The sequence below is a fragment of the Aulonocara stuartgranti genome (genome assembly GCF_965226115.1).
Source record: "Aulonocara stuartgranti genome assembly, chromosome: 19".
Taxonomy (NCBI): domain Eukaryota; kingdom Metazoa; phylum Chordata; class Actinopteri; order Cichliformes; family Cichlidae; genus Aulonocara; species Aulonocara stuartgranti.
This window is the reverse complement of record NC_138955.1, coordinates 11,478,614-11,498,646: the sequence shown is the minus strand read 5'-3', so window position 1 is coordinate 11,498,646 and position 20,033 is coordinate 11,478,614. Positions and strand designations below refer to the sequence as shown.

At 39.1% G+C, this 20,033-nt stretch overlaps 1 protein-coding gene across 5 annotated transcripts; it reads right to left on the bottom strand.

Annotated features, from left to right (window-relative positions):
- Nucleotides 1-1,767: 1,767 nt before the first annotated feature.
- On the bottom strand, nt 1,768-19,192 carry LOC309695909 (serine/threonine-protein kinase PAK 2-like). 5 transcript variants are annotated; one of them, XM_082516909.1, is made up of 15 exons: nt 18,879-19,192; nt 10,427-10,614; nt 10,195-10,298; nt 8,546-8,693; nt 8,434-8,450; nt 8,224-8,334; nt 7,923-8,043; nt 7,755-7,818; nt 7,580-7,628; nt 5,627-5,739; nt 5,415-5,532; nt 5,224-5,323; nt 4,913-5,109; nt 3,780-3,917; nt 1,768-3,621 (listed from the first exon to the last, which is right to left on the bottom strand). In XM_082516909.1, exons 2-15 carry the CDS (start codon nt 10,596-10,598, stop codon nt 3,535-3,537), a joined length of 1,539 nt encoding a protein of 512 aa, XP_082373035.1. In that variant the 5' UTR covers nt 10,599-10,614; nt 18,879-19,192; the 3' UTR covers nt 1,768-3,534. The 5 variants fall into 5 exon arrangements, with proteins under 5 accessions (XP_082373035.1, XP_082373031.1, XP_082373034.1 ...); XM_082516905.1 differs by having other exon boundaries at nt 10,195-10,301; nt 18,879-19,191; XM_082516908.1 differs by lacking the exon at nt 18,879-19,192 and adding an exon at nt 15,511-15,650 and having other exon boundaries at nt 10,195-10,301.
- Between the last annotated feature and the right edge of the window lie 841 nt (nt 19,193-20,033).

The window sequence follows — 20,033 nt, the reverse complement described above, 5'->3', positions numbered from 1 at the left end:
TGTAATGTGTGTAAATGCTCATATTTATTAATGGTTTCAATTCTTTCTGCCTTCTATTTCTATTCTTTTACCATATTTAGGGCAAATTTTTAGATCCAGGTCTTTATTTCCATTTTTCTTTCAGAATAAGAATCAGCACTTTATTCACGTTTCATTTAACAGAACAGACAATCAATACCAAATTAATACCAACAATAACAAAATCACACAGATAATAAAAATACATAAAGCATATTTGTATTTCTTTGTATATAATCTAATTAATTAAACTACTTTGGCCATGTTGGTCCTCCATTTGACGTGTTCGCTCCTTATAATAAAAAAAATACACAAACCTACCTGAACACGTGGCTCTAAATACACGCTCATTTTAAACTAAATGAATATAGACAGAGGAGAGATCAATCGTTTATGAGTCTATGCTGCCATCTTCTGGTTTTCTGTGGAATTAACAGTAACAGTGCTATACACGTGCGACTGCTCCGCGTAATTCGCTGATCATTTGACACAGTTTGTTAAGAGGTCATCGGTTGCTTATAGTTAATGTATGAATGAAAATGAAAGAACAAATATTCAATAACAAAATTAAAAAAAAAAAACATTGGAGGATGCGGGCATCGATCCCGCTACCTCTCGCATGCTAAGCGAGCGCTCTACCATTTGAGCTAATCCCCCTGGCTGTACGAAACCTCACGTCACTTTCTTTTATCATTGCATCCACAGCCTCGTCTGCTTCCTGTTTTGAATCATCGGGTGTTTAACTCTTTATACAACACGTGAACGTTAGTAAACACCATAAGATAACTTCTGCAGAACTTCCTCACTACTCTTGTTATTATCTTACTTAAGTTTTCTGCATACCATCCTTTTTGGTCGTTTTTTCGTAGTCAAGACAAAAAATGCTAACAGTCACTTCAACTTTAGTTACATCTATGAGTCATATTAACCGAGACACAAATCTTTAAGGCTCACCTTTATTATAATTTCTGCCGAAATTACACACGTTTTTACCGCATCAAGGATATGTTACAAGCAACGTTTCATTGTTTCCAGTCGTTGTCTAAACTTGAACTATGAAAAATGAGGTAGTAGAAGCCAATCGCAGCTGTTATTCCAATCACGCTAAAACAAACACTTTTTTCCCATTTTATTTCTAAATGATGCCTAACACAGGTCTGAGCATCTCAGGGTTCTCAATACATTATATGATTTTGAGGTAATATTTTATAATACGGCCATAATTTCTAATACTACAAGAAATTATATTTTCTAATACTATTATAAATTATATTTTCTAAATGAATACTTATATAGCAATTATATTTACCTACACATACTAAGTTAACTACACTAGAATAAGAGGGTAACAAATCAGGCTTTTACAGGAGATTTTCAAAACGACATTGTTGGTCAGAAACAAAGAAATCATTGTAATGTAAGTAAATTTAACTATTTTGTAATGAATGAAAGAAGAAGTAGTGCATACATAATTTGAAGTGCTCCTTAAATTTCAAAGGGAAGGAGACTCAAATTACACGCTAAGTACTGCGTAACTTTTTTTTGTAATCGTTGCAGAAAAACTATATTTCCCCATCTGACACTGTAAGCACACTTTAGTTTTGGGCGTGTGAGCTAAATTATGAAGTGGCTTAACCTTGTTTAACATCCAGTCATTTTACAGGAAAGGAGACATGCCTTACACTACTTTTCAAAATTACGTTTGAACAGTTTTTGTGAGAAAAAAAAGACTTCATCATCGAGCTTACATAAGCCTGCAATTATTGATGGTATTTATTTTTTCTTGCAAGTTGGTAAGGGAGAACAGTTCTCATCACATGTATTTTGGTAAAATAAAAGGATAATAGAACATCCATCATGCAACATCAACATAATGAATATTAAATAAGGATGTAAAAAGGCAAGATTAATCCACTCTATAATACGGCCCCACCATGAAAAGTACGATGGGGAATCGCTGTTTGTCAAATTGCACACTGCCTAAACTTAATTATTTAACAATTTCTTTGTTTCTTGTAAAATTCTGACTGATTGCCCTCATATTCCAGCCTACCAAGCTATCTGGATCCAACTATAAGTATTTTTAGGTAAATAGAATTATATTGTAATTTCAAATAAAAAACACTAAAATTCCTTTTAATTACAGGTGAAAGACACCTTTAAATCGTGGGCCGTATTATATAGTGTTACTAATTTCTGAGCTCATAATTGCACAGTTCAGGAAACCAATGATGAGTTGATAAACAAGAAAAAAATTCTGGAAAAAACCCCCCTGAAATGCTCTTCTGTTATGTTAGTTACAAATATAAAACAATGTACATACTAAAAGCTGTTCACAATACAAGACACTACACAAATATACAAAATGTAAAAATAAAAAAAATCCTCCAGTTTAACGCTGTCAAACAACTGCATACAGCATTTCTGTTGCACTACTACCAACAATAAGGCATCAATTAGAAAAGACAAAGAGAAACAAAGAAAAAATGACGACAAAGCTTTCTGAGAAAAAGTGTGGCTGAACTGATAAGCTAAAAAGTATTGGTGATGCAGTAAACAGTGTTCAGATCCATAATCTGTAGGAGATCCTGCAGATGTGTTTTCATGGCAAAGCTGTATGCGTAATTTTGTTTTTTGGTGCCTGCAATACCCCCAACTACCAACAGAGGGCCGAAACATGAAGTGTGGACATTATTCATCTTCCAATTTAAGATAATTAAAAAAAGCAGACTGCAAACAAAAATATATAACAAAGACCCGACTTTACTGGAATGGGAATATTTTCATTCAGATACAGTACACTGGCCTTGTTTTTCACTCCATAAAGACTGCATTGTCCCATCCTCGGCCACAGTTTTAGCACACCATGATTTTTAAATGTCACATTTAAAAGTTTTGGATCCAGTTAGTCACAACGCACATGTGCAACCACAGCAGAAATAACCACAGAAACCAGCTGCATGGTCACATGGTAGAATGATAAACAAAACCATGTTGTGCTCCTGTCATAACACTGAGATCTAAAGAGAAGAAAATAATTTAAACGTGAAGCTCCTGGCATTTATTTTTCCATTTTAATTAGGATATGTCACTTTACTGACACAGTGTTCACAAATAAAAAGATCAATGTAAAGATAGCAATTTTATTAATTAAGCGTAAGGTTCACCTCTGTTCTGTTCTGGGCTTTTTAGTGGAACAAGTCGTAAACCAAGATTCTTTACGAATATGGCCCTCGGTGTCTAAATTAACAATGATAATGCATCGGTTATGCACAGATAACCAGTTTCAACATCACTTACATACAAACACAAAACAAATGGATAACATATTATGGCTATATGCAGCTTTAGAACAAGGCACAAAGGTAAGATAAATATCTGTGTGGAAACACCGGGAAGAGTGGAGCAGCATTTTATGCCCTTTTGGAAAAAAATCATTAACACTAACACACTGCAGATAGTCGTCATATGTGGACCAGCAGGAGATGCTGGCTTGGAGTCTTTGCAGGCCAGGATTTAGCGATTGCTCCTGATGGCTTCCTTGGCTGCCAGGATGAGCGGGGTGAGGCTGGATAGAGGCTTCGCCACCTTCAGGAATGGATGCTGAATGGAAAAAAGTGGATATGTGAAATTTTATAAGTTAGGGGGTGAACTTAGATAACGGTGTACATAATTCACTGAGATGCATAAGAAAAAAAAAAATCTAGATTCAACATTTAAAGACATCTTGAATTTGGGTCGGATGAATAGGTCTTTTCTACCTGCAGCAGCTGTCTGCCTGACCCTCGTTTCTCCACGTCCATCTCCAGACAAAGGTTAAGGAAAGATCTGAACACAGGAGACAGCTTCTCTGGGTTCTGTAGCTCAGGGGTCCCATTGGTGGCGATTAAATACAATGCCTAAAACCAGGATAATGGCAAAGTAAGAAATGTAGGGCAAAATATTTTTAAGCACTAGTCTTTAAACACAAATGTAATTTCTTATAAATTGGATTGGGACAGTCAAAACACCAGATTTTTACCTTCACGGTTATTGTGATAAATTTCACATTATTGAGGTTTTTTTAAAGCAATAATGCTATCAGTTCAGTTATTTCCTATCTTTGCTTACTGTGTGTAATCTTTTGTGGAAAATCAGTAAAAACTGCCATAACTGCACAGAGCTGGATTGGATAGAAGCCAGACTCCAGTCATTACAGCCCTGCTATGAGCTCTGTAAGCCTTTCATATTTGACCAAAACTGCAACAATAACATGCTTGCGCTGACACATGCTTAGTGATAAGAAGGTGTAATGTTCCCCATGTTCATCATCTTACTTTAGGAAAGATTTTCCCATAAATTACTGTGCAAACAAAGAGAATCATCAACCTCAAGGTGGTGCTATAGGAAAAGTCAGAATTCTTCATTAAGGAATTGTTTTAAAAAAAATGTTCCTGTCCATCTAGTAGATGCTGTCATATTTTTAGGTTTAAGTGAAGTGAAAAAGCGAACATCTATCCAAAAATAGAGGATCGCAAATGTCATCAGGGTTCAGCGTCTCAGCCACGAGGTTATAATGTAATGGTTTTCCATTCGGTAGTTGCTGAGGTATTTTAGCCTGGATCAACACGGTTGACGTACTGACCAGCAGAATGTGCACATTTCCATCCACAGAGCTGTGACACATGTTCTATTTCCAACATCTTAAATGTCAGGATTTTCTCCTTTTTCTGCATTATTTCATTCTGAAAAAAATAGACTAACATTTCCTTTTTTATGATTTTCAAGATAAAACTTTAACAAAAAACTTGCAGCTTAAATCTCAGGTTCACATATTGAACCTGTAGTGGAGGTATTAGTGTAGGTAACTGTACAAACATCACAACAGGCATTGCTGCTCCTAACACACACTCACCCTGAGAGGATTTTCATTTAGGTATGGAGGCTCTCCCTCCACCATCTCTATGGCCATAATCCCCAGAGACCAAATATCCACTTTGGGTCCATAGGCTTTCCGGGTTACTACCTCTGGAGCCATCCAGTAGGGTGTACCCACCATGGTGCTGCGCTTGCTCTGCTCTGGGGTAATCTGAGCACAGAAACCGAAGTCAGCTGCAAAGAGAGAGAAAAATAAATTGAGATTAGAAGAAAAAGCAGTGTGTTGTTCTGTTCGAAGTATATTATCAATCCGTGGATGTGTACACATCTGCATGCGTTCTCACTCACTGAGTTTGACTGATCCGTCCATCCCAAGGAGAACGTTGTCACTCTTGATGTCCCTGTGGATGACCTGGTTTGCATGGAGAAACTCCAGGGCCTGAAGGACCTGAACGTATGTAGGTAGGAAGATTATAATCCACCAAAATTGCAATAGACAAACTGTTTTCATTAGCTCGGCTGTCTGAGAAAGATCCTACCTCTCTGCAGACAGCAGCAATTTGAGCTTCATCCATACAGGTCTCTGTCACAACATCGGTTAGCGACCCGCCGGCCAGGTATTCCATTACCACGAAAAGCTCGTCTCCAACAAGGAAACTATAAACACGCACAGACGGTCGGATTTACAGAGCGGTCCACTCACAGCTGGTGTTGTGAGGTGTATTGTATGTTTTTCTGTGCAGCATGTTACCTGTCTACGAAGTTGACAATGTTGGGGTTCTTCAGCTCCTTCATGACCAGGATCTCATTGATAATTAGCTCCTTCTTTGGCTGCTTCTGCAAGTTGATTTGTTTGATGGCAACCTGCAGAAGACAAGATATTGTACATTTGCTTCAAAACACACACAAAACCTATCTGAGCAATCACAAGGTGCAACTAATTTTTTCCTGAATTTGGACAGTCAAATCTAGGAAATGTAAAATTGTAAAAACAAAAGAAAAAATAAACTGCTTTGTCAGCCATAACTGCAATATGAAAAATGTATATTCTTCTGATAAGGACTAAATGCTGGGGTTTGAAGTCTTGGCACAGACCCGGTAGTGTACTTGTACTATTAAAACACAGATTAAACAAATTTCATTAGCGATGGCTCATTTTTATCAAATCTCTCAGCTAGCAATGAGTGCGACAGCCAGCACGCCCAAGACTCGGCAGCATAAACCGCTGTAGGCAAGGACAAGATTAAAAGTATGATAAGCTTTCTGGTTTCCAGCTGTAGTCTGAGATTGATTGATTAATCACAAGATTCACAAGTTGCAAATGTTATTTGCAACTTTTTACATCAGAAATCTCTATAAGCTAATTCAGCAGAATGCCAGAATCATGAAATTCGATATCGAAATTAAACAAACTAAGTTTAATACAGTCAGTGAAGTACCACGTGTGGCTTTTGTGATAAGGCATATCAAAGTGTGTGCTGTGAAAAAAAGCATTTTTTTCCACTGTGATCTCCTAATATCTTCTTGGGGAAAAACCTACAGGGTGACGGAAACAAAACAGCAATATTGCAACATAGTTTAGTGCTTCTAACATATTAAAACTAGTGCTGTCAAAATTATCGCGTTAATTGTTAAGATCAACGCGAAATGTTTAATGCATTAAAAAAATTTAACGCTGATTTTGTTTTTTTATTAATTTCCTGTAATCTAAGACCTTTAAATTCATGAGCACCTCTGGAGGAGGGGGCAACAGTGTGCTATGCTGGCGTTTGGCCTGACAGAAATGATTAGAAGAAGAAGAAGAAGAAGAAGTGACACCATGCTACTATCTAGCTAACACTAGCTAACACACGCAAGCATGGACGAGGGCGGACTTTTGGGTGGAAAGTTTCTCTTTAAGAAGTTGCCTGATGGCTTGTTGGACAAAACGAGAGTAAGATGCACAATTTGCAACGCTGAATTCAAGTACCACAGAAGCAGTTCATCACTAGCGTATCACCTGAGAGCAAAACACCCAACTGAATCCACCTCTACGGGACCTCGCCAGTCTACGCTTCAGGAATATGGTGCTTGTGGACGAATAACAAAAAATGTGAGAGAAAAGGTAACCAATTCCTTGGTTGTTTGGATAGCTAAAAACTGCCGACCAGTTAGCATAGTAGAAGATGATGGACTGAGAGAAGTCATTCGTGCTGCATCAGGAGATGAGTGTTACAATCTGCCCTCGAGAGGAACCATTGTGTCGAGACTGCACACTTTGTATGGGGACCAGAGGGCTCAGCAGTCCAGCAAGCTTGTGCAAGTAAGGAATGTCGCTCTCACCGGAGACCACTGGACTTCGGTGAACAACGATAATTACTTAAAATATAAAGAATAAAAAAATGTAATTGGAGCCAGGCTATTAATAAAGTAATTGAGATTAATCGCAATTAATAACAGAAAATTGTGAGATTAGTTAGTTAATTTTTTTTAATCTATTGACAGCACTAATTAAAACCACTGAAACTAAAGTGAGTATGTGCTGCGATTGTGTTTCTCTCACCTCAAGTAACTTCATGAACTAAAAAAACCCCACCAGAATGTGTTTCATAATATATTAATAACTTGTAAATAAATAATTAAATAAATAAATCCCAATCCAACTTCATTCTGAAAACTGAGGTAAATGTGAGGTAGACATTTTGGTAGTGGCTCCAACACTTACCTCTTGCCCTGTGGCAACATCGATGGCTGTGTAAACTGTGCCAGACGCTCTAGAAGTGAAAATTTCAACAATTACTGTACATAATTTATTCTACTAAACTTGTCATTTTGAACCAGCAACTTGCTACACATTCTCACATTTTTCAGTATACACAGTGGCCAGAATTAAAACTCACCCCTGACCGATCTTGTCATAGCGAGTGTATTTCTTCTTAGGATCTCCAATGCTCACAATCGTTCCTGAGAATCAGGAAAAAATAAATAAAGTGAATAGTGCTTCACCAGAGCCAAAAATACTGTTGGGCTGTGATTCATGATTTTTAGTGTGTGGGTGCTTTGCATACTTAGTTTTTCCATGATTTCATCATCAGTCATCTTTCTTGGCGTATTGTTCTGCTTGTCAGCTGCCTTAGAGGTGGCATTTCCAACTGGAGCTGGGATTGGTTCAACTGTCTTCGTGTACATCTGACACACACACAAAAAAATAAATAAATAAATAAAACAAACAAAAAAAACCCCATGAGTCCTGAATAAATACTAAACTTCGACTGAACCTGCTAGCAATTTTGACTATTAAATTCTTACAATATATTTATTTTAATTTACTGTCTAGTTTTAGTTGTGAAAACAAAACATCAAACTCACTGATTTCGTGTGTTCTGGCCGTGGTGCCACGATTGGTGGCGGCGAATCAGCTTCATCGTCGTCGTCGTCATCCTTGCCTGATGGGGAGGTTGCAGTACCCTGCTTGCCTGGCTGCAACAATAAACGCATAAATAGCACTTTAGTCTGAATTTGCTGATGCAAATAAAGGCAGTGAATAAAAGTAGGAAAAAAATGAATGGAGCTACTCACCGACTGTGATCCTTTGTCTGAAAGAGACAAAATAATTCAAAGTTTAAGAACAGAAAAGTGAGCCTGCACCAAACCGTGCTTTTATTTATCTGCTGAGAAAAAGAAAACTAACCCGCGCCAGAAAAACTGAGGTATTTCTGTTTTCCACTGGTGGAGTCGAAGAACTTGAGAACATCAAGGACGGCCTGAGGATTTTGTTTCTGTTCTGATTTACTGATGTTGGAAGTTTGAAGGAGACGGGCCCACTGCTCTGGCATGCCCTGCACAAAAAGACCCACAGATACAATTTTTTTACAGTGAAGAGTATTTCATGCAGCTGGACATCCATTCTTTTTTAGCCAGTAGTTCCTTTCTCTCACTCTTACTTCCTTTAGCTTATGTCAATAATCTCTTTTTGAATAAAACAAGAACAAAAAAAAAAAAAGTCACCCGTCTTCTGACTTCCAGTTTTCAAGGGTTAAAGAATATAATACTTATGCTGACTCCACACAGAGAAGGGCATGAAATATTGCACGCCTGACCAAGAAATCTTACAGCAGCACAACAGGAAATTCCTGGGACTTTCCATGGCTCGTCACAGTGGAATCACTGGATCAACTTCTCTGGAAGCTCAGCTCCAGCTCTAGTTACACATGAGTGCACCAACCACCAAAAAACATCTAGAACATTTCTGAGTGAAGCTCCATGTGCAGGGGTCTTACAGTCAAATGCATGCTACAAATTCGTCTTCTTTTTTTAAAAATCTCAGACAGCTGCAGCGATCTCATCTTGTCCCAGCAAGCACTGCAGCTGACAATCTCACAAGTTATCTTATTTACAGCAAGTATTTCCTAAGTGGAGATTTACATGGTAAACAAAGCTAGTCCAAATAAACCAGATCTTACAGAGATTAACAGTAATAACTTTTGCATACCACACTGAACTAACTGACAAATCTGAAGTTAGATTGCTGACATACCTAACCTATAATGGACTGCAAGTAAAAGATGTAATGCGATAATTGCATCTTTTACACAGCGACAGTAACTTTTAACTGCTTGCCTAGTATAAATCAGAAATCACTCCAATTATTAGATACTGAACCTGTAATTAACATGCTATAATAGGATTAATGCCTAAAATGTTTACATTAACAAAATGAATCAGGTAATTTAGTTTCTGCTCATACTACTGACTCTGAATCCACATAAGCACATATTAATAAACCAACTATGTTTAGAAATTATTTACTATTAAAATTTGCCTGTTCAACCTGCTCACGTCAAAATGCCTCTCGATGGAAAAATCATAAACTGATAAACAATTAGACCAAATAAATATATGATGTGGCACTGAGGAATGTAAAAAGATGACAGCATGCAGAGATCTCAGCTGTCTAATTAAGGGCTTTTTGCAGTGCTGGTGAAACTGGCACTGCAAAACCCGTCTCGCTTTGTTAGCCCTGTGACTGACTGCTAAGTGCCAACGATGGACGGATGGATGAAAAAAAAAATTGACAACACAAACGTGTTTATTTTATTTTCATCTCATCATTTAACATTTTATCAATGAATAAGAAAAGCCATATTTTAATCAAGCCTGATGTTTACTCAAACATAAAAGAAGCATTCCCAGACTCTTCCTTAAAGATATGATTACAGTTCATTAATTTAACACTCGATGTACTCTGAAGATACCTTAAGCCAAGGTATCAGTGAGATCAGTGCATGAATTAAAATCTCATTTTGCAAGTGAACACTGGTCATTGTTTAAGGTACTTACCGTGAATTCTCCAGTAACAGCATCAAAACCCACATGGATGGTGTGTTCAAAGTCTGATGGGGAGGAGATTTCAGGTCTGTCCTTATCCCGGTCCTTTTTCTTGCCTGCTGCAGACAAAGGTCAGAGGTCAAAGTTACATTCTTCCATGGCCACTCGTGTGGTCTTTTATTGTGGTACTGTGCAGTATATTAAATGTCTGGGTTTACTTATGTGTGTGTGCTCCACGTCTCACCTTTCTCTCCAAAGATGGAGATGATCTTGTTTCTAGGCTTCTTCTCCTCTGGTGCAGACGGAAGTGGCCGAGAGTTGTGATTGGTCGATTGGGCGTCTTTGACTCCTCCTTGGCTGCTCATCCTGACAGGGGGGGCGGGGGGCTTATCCTCACACACTCCGCTGTCACACATCTACACTCACCTCGACCTGCAGAATCAGGGTCCACAAATTTAACAGACATCCAGAAAAATCCACAAATTTCACAAACATCCAAAAAGCGCAGTGCACACTAAAACTGCGGTCCTCTTCTTCCTGTTTTTTCACATGTCGCAATACTTCTATTGCACGTTAGGCCAAGCTGTTAGAGAGAAATGGTTGCTGCTTCGAATAAAGCTTAGCATACGCCACACACAGAAAAAGAAGTAGCCAAACAATACATTTAGAAAGAAAAAAAAAAAACTCACACAGACATAACTAATCCATCCATGCTGCAATGTGAGAATCGGCTCTGACTGTTGGAGCGAAGGGAACCAGCCAAATGTGAACAGGAAGCAACGCTGAACGGCAAAGTGACGTGCTGAGTCGGTTACAAATGAATGAGGAAGGAAAGCAGACAGAAAGAGAATAAGAGTGCGCAAATGAGTGTGACGCCAAATGGTATGACAAGTGTATAACAGGGGAAAAGACCAGCCCTAAAAAAGGGCCTGATCAGGGTAGTAGGGCCTAAAAACAGTGTTCAGACTGAACTTTAGAAGTTTGTTATTCCTTTCCTTATTTAGTTATATACTAGTCAAAAAAATAAATACATTTTATGTCATGAAATGTGTTTTCAACCTTTGTTTTGGTATGTCATTATAATCTCATAGAGAACCCAAACATATTCTGTTAGTTTGTTGTTTCAGTCAATTGGGTTTTTACTTTTTACCAAACACAAATGAACTCACTTGTGCAATTCAGAACTGGGTCAGTTTAGCACTTTATGTTGTCTTCAGTGCCACTGTGACTGACTCACATTAAAATCTGGTATTGGCATGTCGGCATGCTCAGACCGTTGCTGGTGGAATTCTGACTGGACAAAGCTACTGGGACGAGGTCTTCTAACCTATACTTCTGCCATTCATTCTGGATGACAAGCACATCCAGACACTTCCTGGCTAGCATTTAGTCCTGATATACCTCCTACTGAACACGCCTGAGATATGGCATGATGATATGTTCATTAGGGGCAGCCACGGCCCACGCCCACTGAACAGCTGCAGGTTGCATTCATCCAGTAATGGAGAGAAATTTGAGGAGTCCATGCACAGATAAAAGACAGTTTGGATCACATTCAGAAGAGGCTATACCATATATTTTCCATCATCAATATTTGAATAATATAGTGTCTATTTATAAAATCCATTTAAAACACAAACATGTTTCTTTTACATGTTGGATGGTCAAATTAACGACTGCCAAAGTCTCAAATGCTCAAGTACCTCCAGTGAGGCAAAAGCTCAGGATTCAGACTGTTCTAAGCACACCGTTTCAGACCGTTTCTGTACTCTTAGATCTGCATGATGTCAATGAAAGCACATGTCCTTATATGGTCATCTCAGACACACAAGTTGTCAGCACAGAAACCTTCTATTTGCAAGAAGCAGCCAATCAGAATAACGTTTAATGCTTCAGACAGAAGATGACCAAGGCTGTATATAATATAGATTAGCATTATTTTTAACTGTGAGTGATGCACTCAGAAAGTTATGCTGTTGAAGAATTCAAGAATATTAGTATTATAGAAAATGGGAGTAAGCAGAGGTACTGTACTTGTTAGGGCTGTTACGCTATGACAAAATATATCGGATGACGATATGGTAACATCCGTCGTTTCAAATTATACATTATCGTTTGCTTTGTTGTGCTGCAAAATACACTGTTTATGGCAATATTTTTTCACCAGGGCACAGAGAATACCAGCATAACCAGTGAAGAGGAGGCAGAACCAAGTAGCTCCAAACAGAAGGAACAGTGAAAACAAATCAAGGCCCTTATTCCTAAACGAGGGGCTACCTCTGTAGCATTGACATGGTTTGGTTATGAAAAGTCTGACACAAACCAGAAAACTCTACTATGCAAATTATGCCGCAAACCAGTCCCCACCAGACTCAAACATGACAAACCTCTTCTACCAGCTACGCAAGAATTACGTGAAAGACTATGGAGAGAGTTTACAGATGAGAAACAAAAAAGAGCCATCAGGTGCTCAAAATAAACCTTAGACTCAAATGTTAGAACAGGCTTTTCCTCGCAGCAGTTTCATGCATCGGTCAAAACACTCGACTCCGGGTACACGACGCCCAGCTGAAAACACTTCACACAAGTTGAGTTGCACGAGATGCACAGAATTTGGTCATATCGCACAGCCCTAGTACTTGTTTATACATCCATGTTTCAGTTTTCAGGGAACCTCAGAAAAAAATTAACTTTTCTTACACCACCACATCTGAAATGCACTGTTATTAGATACTTTTAAGATCAATATTTTGCATAAAAGACCATCTCTTTAGAAATAGTGTGCAATAACAAACAAACAGGGACTAGAAATTGATGTAAGAAACTTTGTTTTGCTTCTTTATTGGCATGTACAGCATGATCATTAATCATTAAGCATCTCTTAATCTGTTGCATGAATAAAGTCCCAAACTATATAAAGCAACAACCAATGTCCGTATTTAACATGTGGCAAGTGCAAATTGCAGCTGTATTTTCTGTCCACCCCCCAAGTACATCTGACACATTGGTGCATTCATGCGTGTACCTAAATAGTCTTTTCACTCACCCACACATGCACAGACACATGTATATCATGAGGAGGCACTCCTAACCATCTAACCATAAAGAAGTGGCAAAAAACTAGCCAATCCAAGGCACAGTAGTAGCCGGCGAGAAAAATGTTTGCTTGGAGAATCACAAAAGGTCATTTCAAACGCTGGCTACAAGAGTAAAAAGTTTCTTAGTCATCTCTGAATTGTATTAACAACATAAAATTGTCTTATATATTAAGATATTTATCGTAGGGCCAATCTTCTTATGCTCAAAATAGTCAATTATTTTGGTCCCAATTTAAACACTACCACTTCTTACTTCCCCATAGGTACACATACTTGGGTTTATCCTAATATGGTGAAAACTGAGATTGCAGACAGACACGCGCAAACACAGAAACCCTGAACCTCAAAAGCACCTTTTAGGCTCTTGCAAAGCAAGAAGTTCGATCGGCTCTGAGCTGCTGCTTGCATTCTTGATGACATCACAGACAGGAAATAGGAAGCAAACAGAGGTTTCCTCACTTCCTGCGTCTGACCGCAGATGACACAGCTCGTACTAAAACAATATAACAAACGTGGCTCAGCTAGGTATACCTATGACCTCTTCTTTACACAGAAACCCTCCCCCTTGCCGTAGAAGCTCTGCAGACTTGACTCGGTTGTAAAGTAAAATCAAAACACAGAAACTAAATCACTGGATTTCAACACTGATCCATTTCCATGATACATTAATCAGAGCCTTTGTGGGTATAAAATTAGTTCTATGTAACAGCCAAGCCCTCAGGCCCCAACATGGATACAGGCTAACATTTAACTGTCAAGGCTAAATACTTCCCTTTCTGCATAATGTCTGAATCACTGTACTGTAGGTGAGAGGCTTTCTCCTCTTCAGAGTGACTCAATGGATGGCTGTGTGTTAACTCTAGTTGGTTTTCACACTTTAGGTCAAGCTTTCTATTGTGGCAAGAGTAACATCAGCAACAAAGTCCACAAAAGTCCACCCACTCAAAATGAGGCACCCCCCTTATGCTCTTTAAGCCCTGAAATCTCTTTAAGCTGTGAGCACTAACCTGTTTTGTGCTTCTTCTGCCCCTCAGAGAAGACCAGGTAAACAATAAAAACTGCTGTACTCCTAGTGGATCTGTGCACCTCTTTCTCTGGTGCTCATTTATCTACTTAGCTCTCGCCCTTTTCCTTATACCCCTCTCTCTATCTTTTCACCCTCACAGGGCAGGTCTTAGCAGGCTGCCTCATTCCTCAGTTATCCTAAAGTGGACAAGTGTATTCTTGCCCAAGCGGGAAAAACTAGACTCCATCCATCGTTGATATCCAATTCCACAGAAAATGTGTGTGTGTGTGTGTGTGTGTGTGTGTGTGTGTGTGTGTGTGTGTGTGTGTGTGTGTGTGTGTTGGGATGAATTTTGGGAGCAGGCTGTTCAGGCTGAGACACGTTGTCTCTCTGTAGGAATTCCATAGCCTGCAGGGCTGCAGCAGGAGCTGGGTGTGTTGCCCTGTTCATCACAAACACACAAGCCTTGTGCATACCTCACACACACACATTCCCTGCCCTAAAACACACCCTCCTTCTGCCAATAGACGCTTCAATAGAGCATTTGATCGTGTTTCATGTAGCTTTGGGGTAAAACATAATAGGGTGGAGGTAAAATATCAATATGTCAGTATCACACTGCTTCCTCTTGCGGTACAATAATAAAACACAATGGTTAGGAAGGACAGCCACTATAAACCCAACAATCTGACGTACTAGAGTTACTGCTCATTCGTGGTGGAACTTCTCAAATGAAAAAGAAAGTGAAAAAGTGAAAAGAAGTTCTAGTACAAAAAACTCACAAGGGGAAAGATATCAGCGGAAAACAAATCAGCATACTAATAATCTGACATCTTTTCTTCCTGCCTAGCAGCTCCATTTTCAGCATTCCTTTATCCAGTATATCGCCTACCTTTGCACATGTATAAACCCTCTCACCCTTCCCTCTTTAACTTAATCTTCAAACCATTAAACCTGAGCTATACCTCTGATGCACTCATTTCTAATCCTGTCCATACCGGTCCCTCCCAGGAAAATTAGCATCTTTCGGTTAATCTCACCATCTCTAAGCAATCGTATTGATCGCATCATAGCAGGCCGCGCTACCATCTTGTAAATCAACCCTTTCACTCTTGCTTCTTTCCTTCTGTCATAAATCACTCTCAATTCTTGTCTCAACCTGCGCTTTCTTCTTCACTGTCCATTGCTTTGCATGGTTAAACCCAGGCATTTAAACTCACCCACCTTCACTACCTCTTCTGCTTGACCTCAACTGTCAACGTGTCCATCACCATCGCAAACAAGAAAGGGCTCAGTGCAGATCCCACCTCGACCTTAAACCCATCTGTCACTCCTCACCACTGTCTCGCTGTTCTCCTACATGTCCTGCACCACCCTTGCAAACTTCTCTGCCACTTCCTGATATAGTAATACAGTTCCTCTCTTGGCACCTTACCATATGCTTTCTCTAGCTCTATAAAGCGCAACCCCTGACCTTTTCTATACATTTCTATCAACACTTTCAAAGTAAACATTGAAGTTACAATCACAGAATGGCTGTATTACAATACCAACACTATTGTGGGCAACATGCAGTGACATTGTGGTGAGTCTCACTCCTAGCATAAACTGTGTTTGCATTTAGCTTTAAGCCTTTCAGCATAGCTTCAGGTAGCTGCTATTAGCATTTGCATTGTGCAGACTACTGAAACACACGGTGCACTTGTGTGTTTTTTACATGGCGGCATTGAGTACTGTAGAAATAATAATTTTAGACAACAGCCCAGGATCTAATGGTATTGAGCTTGCAATGATGTGAAACTGAAACAAAGAGAAAACTTTCACATTTAAGAAGCTAGACCCAATTGTTTTGCTTTTATGCTTTAAAAAAAAAATACAAAATTATTAAAACTAGTCAGGTTTTCTTTCACCCAATCACCTAAGTTTTTAATTGAGCAGTTATTTCAGCTCTATTGAAATATGTTGCCTTTAAAATCCCGCCAAGCCAGCAACATGCCTGTGCCTATACCATTTCTATTCCTCATTCCCCACTCTCTCACTACATCAGGGTACTTTCTATTCTCTGTGGTTGGCTGTGATCAAGGGAAGCCTACTTCCTCATCCTGGAACTCCCTGAGCCACAAAGGGTCACAGGATCACTCTAGCCAACCAGAGAGCGGAGAACGCGGCCAGCAAGATGTTTACAGGAAGTGGACAACAAGTCTTTTGTATTCAGCTTCTATAAAAGGAAATTCTGTGGAGTACTTCCTGGAAGGAGTGATAATGAGTGATGGAAGGAGTGATGAAGCCATGCACACACACACAGCTTTCTTCCATCTTCCTTTCATTCAGTGACATAAATATGCAGAAACATACAGTTAGATGAGAAATCACACATTTATGTGCACCACACAGACAGACACACACACACACACACACACACACACTGCATTTACGTTCTTCCTCTTCCCATTTACGTTCCTTCCCTGACCGTAAGTCTGACAGTAAATGAAGCATATACCCACATATGCCCAGCTGCACACCCACAATGAACACCTTATCCTGTTTTTCCAAACAGCTACTTCACCCCCGTGTCAACAGTTTAATGGCTCAAAATAATCAACCTGCAAGCAATCTGAGGGCTTTAGGCTTTGTATCAGGTACAGAACTAAACTCACAAATCAAAGTCGCAATGTTTTAGCTTCCTGCTCGACTACAAAAGTCAGTGTGGATGGAGAAATGACAGGCACAGATTTACAGATGTATAACACTTTTTGGCAAGCCCGGGTCACGTGACGCCCACATTGCTCCGATTTTCCAGGATGAAAGTTGTTTTGGCAAACACCTTTTAGAAAAAGTCATGTTTAGCTCTTGTTTTAAAAAAATGTCTAGAACTGACTATTTATAATTATCTGATTCATTTTTATACAGTCAGAATTGATCACGTGCTGGTTTACAGTGCAATGTCTACAAGTTTGTTAGAAAACTACTAAATTCGTGATTGTTCTTTATCAATTTTAATTAGAAACAACAACAAAAATACGTTTAAATGTCACAAAAATGCACTAATTAGGTTTAAATTTGACTTAAGTGTGTGATTTCTCTGCAAGTACAGGCTGTATTCATTTAAAGTAGGGCTGCCACAAACGATTATTTTGATAGTCAACTAGTCACCGATTATTTATGCGATTAGTCGACTAATCAGATCATCATCCACTGGACATAAAACTACAGCTTATTGCACCAGCAGCATCTGCTCTTATATAACTATCGTTAGCTTACAGCTTTAAGCTTTTAAGGTGCTAACTAAAAATAAAGACAAGATGATAGTTTATTCAATTTTAATGAAATTTGCAGATTGTTTCGGTAAAGCTGAATAAACTCCTTGCTATCTAAAATATAACAGGACACCGGAGTATATTCTCCAGCATCTCACACTTCTGATAATCAGCTGTCTGCTTGACATTTATTCAGCTGTGTAAAAACTATAACTTTAATCTCAGCCAAACCGATTTACTCAGGAACAAATAAAATACTAAAAAAAAAAAAAAAAAAAAGCCAAACAACAACATTTTTAATTTATCTAAGTGACTCATATATATTTAACCTGAGTCGCGAAAGACGGCGGTGGGTTTGAAAACAATTTGCCGGGAGTCCGGTGTTCTCACGGCGCTAGTGACCTAGCCCCCGGCTAGCTATCGAGCTAGTGGGTAACAGACGTCTCCGAAAACGTCGGAGCGCTTTTGAAAATATGTGGTGTCCTGATAAACTGAGCCGATATTTGAGGTTTACACAGCTACATTCTCGCCTGAAAATATGTTAAACGTTTATTTTGTGACCCAGAAAGAATAATAAGAGTAATATTAAAACTAACTAGCTACCGCCATTGTTGGAAACTAAGCTGGGCCGCGCTATGAATTCTGGGACACAGCTGCTTCTTCTTCTTCGGGGTTTAACGGCAGCTGGCATCCTTGTACATGCAGTGCTGCCATCTTCTGTTTCAGTCCGTTATTACACTCTTAAATCCTGCTATTATTCCTGCGTCTTTTGCGATCTTACAAAGCTTCAAACGACACGTCGACTATTAAATCAGTCGTCGACGATTTTGATAGTCGACGTAATCGTGACTAGTCGACAAATCGTGGCAGCCCTAATTTAAAGTCCATCTTACTTAAGTTAAAAATGTGGTCCTACAGATGTAAACCACATTCAAGAGTGCAACTTCAACACCTCACTCTCGGTACCGTCATTACTAAAGCAGGTTTTGCTTATTTATAGACTCATTTTTGTAGAATACATTCCAGCGGTTTGTGTGAACACAGTCCCTGTAGACTGACATCACTTGGGTTAATTATTATATTGCTCTGACAATATGACAATGTGGCGAAGCCAGCCACAAACCCAATTCACACTGGTATTTTGCCTCCTGTACTTTATTACAGTTTTTTTTCAATCTCATCTAGTGATCAGTATGATTTAGTGCCTTCTCAGTAATTATGGAAGGAGATGCTATCCGGTTTGGGTGCTTCCTGTGCCAGAAAAAGATCTAACCGAAGCAAAAATGTTTAAGACAAGTGTTGCACTGACTAGTGAATGAAGAAGTCTTAACTTACCGGTTGCTCTCAACCGCAAAACTCAACCGCACTCCGGCCAAAACTACCGAAACTCCGCCCCGTGTCTGTTTGTTTTCAGTCCGTTTAAAGCCCCGATTTGACGCTGAGATTTCACGACAGTCCTCGCGGGTGCGAAAAACGAAGCCGTCTTTTATCACGCTACAGTTTGCCTTCTTTTCTCTCCCCGAGTGTTTTCAACTTGACTCCGTGCTCGGGCCGGGGAGGAACCTGACGGAGAGGAAGCGAAACAAACCGAGCAATCGGAACCACGCGGCTTCCGTAGTGTTTTTAGGGCAAAACTCAAAGGCGCGTAAACGCAGCTCCTGCGCAACATCCGTGGCAACCACACCGGAAACAACAGATCTTTAATTTTCAGAATAATACCAAAAAGGGCTGTTCTGATGATATAAACGTATTAATTTCTTTTTTTTTAAAAGGTGTTGATTAACTCATTCATAATTCTAAAACCTGGCACAATGATCAAAAACAAGAATTAGAATTTATTTTGTGGTTTTTGAAAAAAATGAACCCAAAATATACTGTCATTTGTTGTATTTTCTATGGTTAATAAAATATATTGGACTAAAATTATGATGAGATATTGAGCTGTCACATTAACAGTAAACGGATGTGTAAAGTAAAGTACTGTCTAGATCAAAGATTCAGGTTTTGATCCATCCCCCATTTTTTCATATTGTAAGAAAAAGGTGAAATGGTTTCTTTTAATTTCTTTAAAAATGCCATCAGGAATCGTTCTCCATGTTTCTTGAAGGACTTTCATGGCTCCTCTTTGGATAGTGGTAGATGATCCCACACTTTTTCAATAATGTTCTGGTCCAGGCTCTGGGGAGGCCAGCCCATGCTTTCTAGATGGTATTATTTGGTGGCTTAAAATCGGTTTGCACTTTTTTGTGTATCATAATTCTATAAATTTTGACAAGATCACCTGTACCACTGGGGACCAACACGCAGATCCTCCACTGTATTTTGCTGGTTTCGTTTCTGATTTCCTCTGTAGAAGTAGAGGGAAAAGAAAATATGTAGGCCCCAAAGCATGGTGGAACCTGTCAAGTGATGTGTATTATTTGGGTGTTTGGTTTTGGTGGTGGTAAAGCAGGATGTTGATACAGGATGAGAGGTGTCTTGAATAAGGTT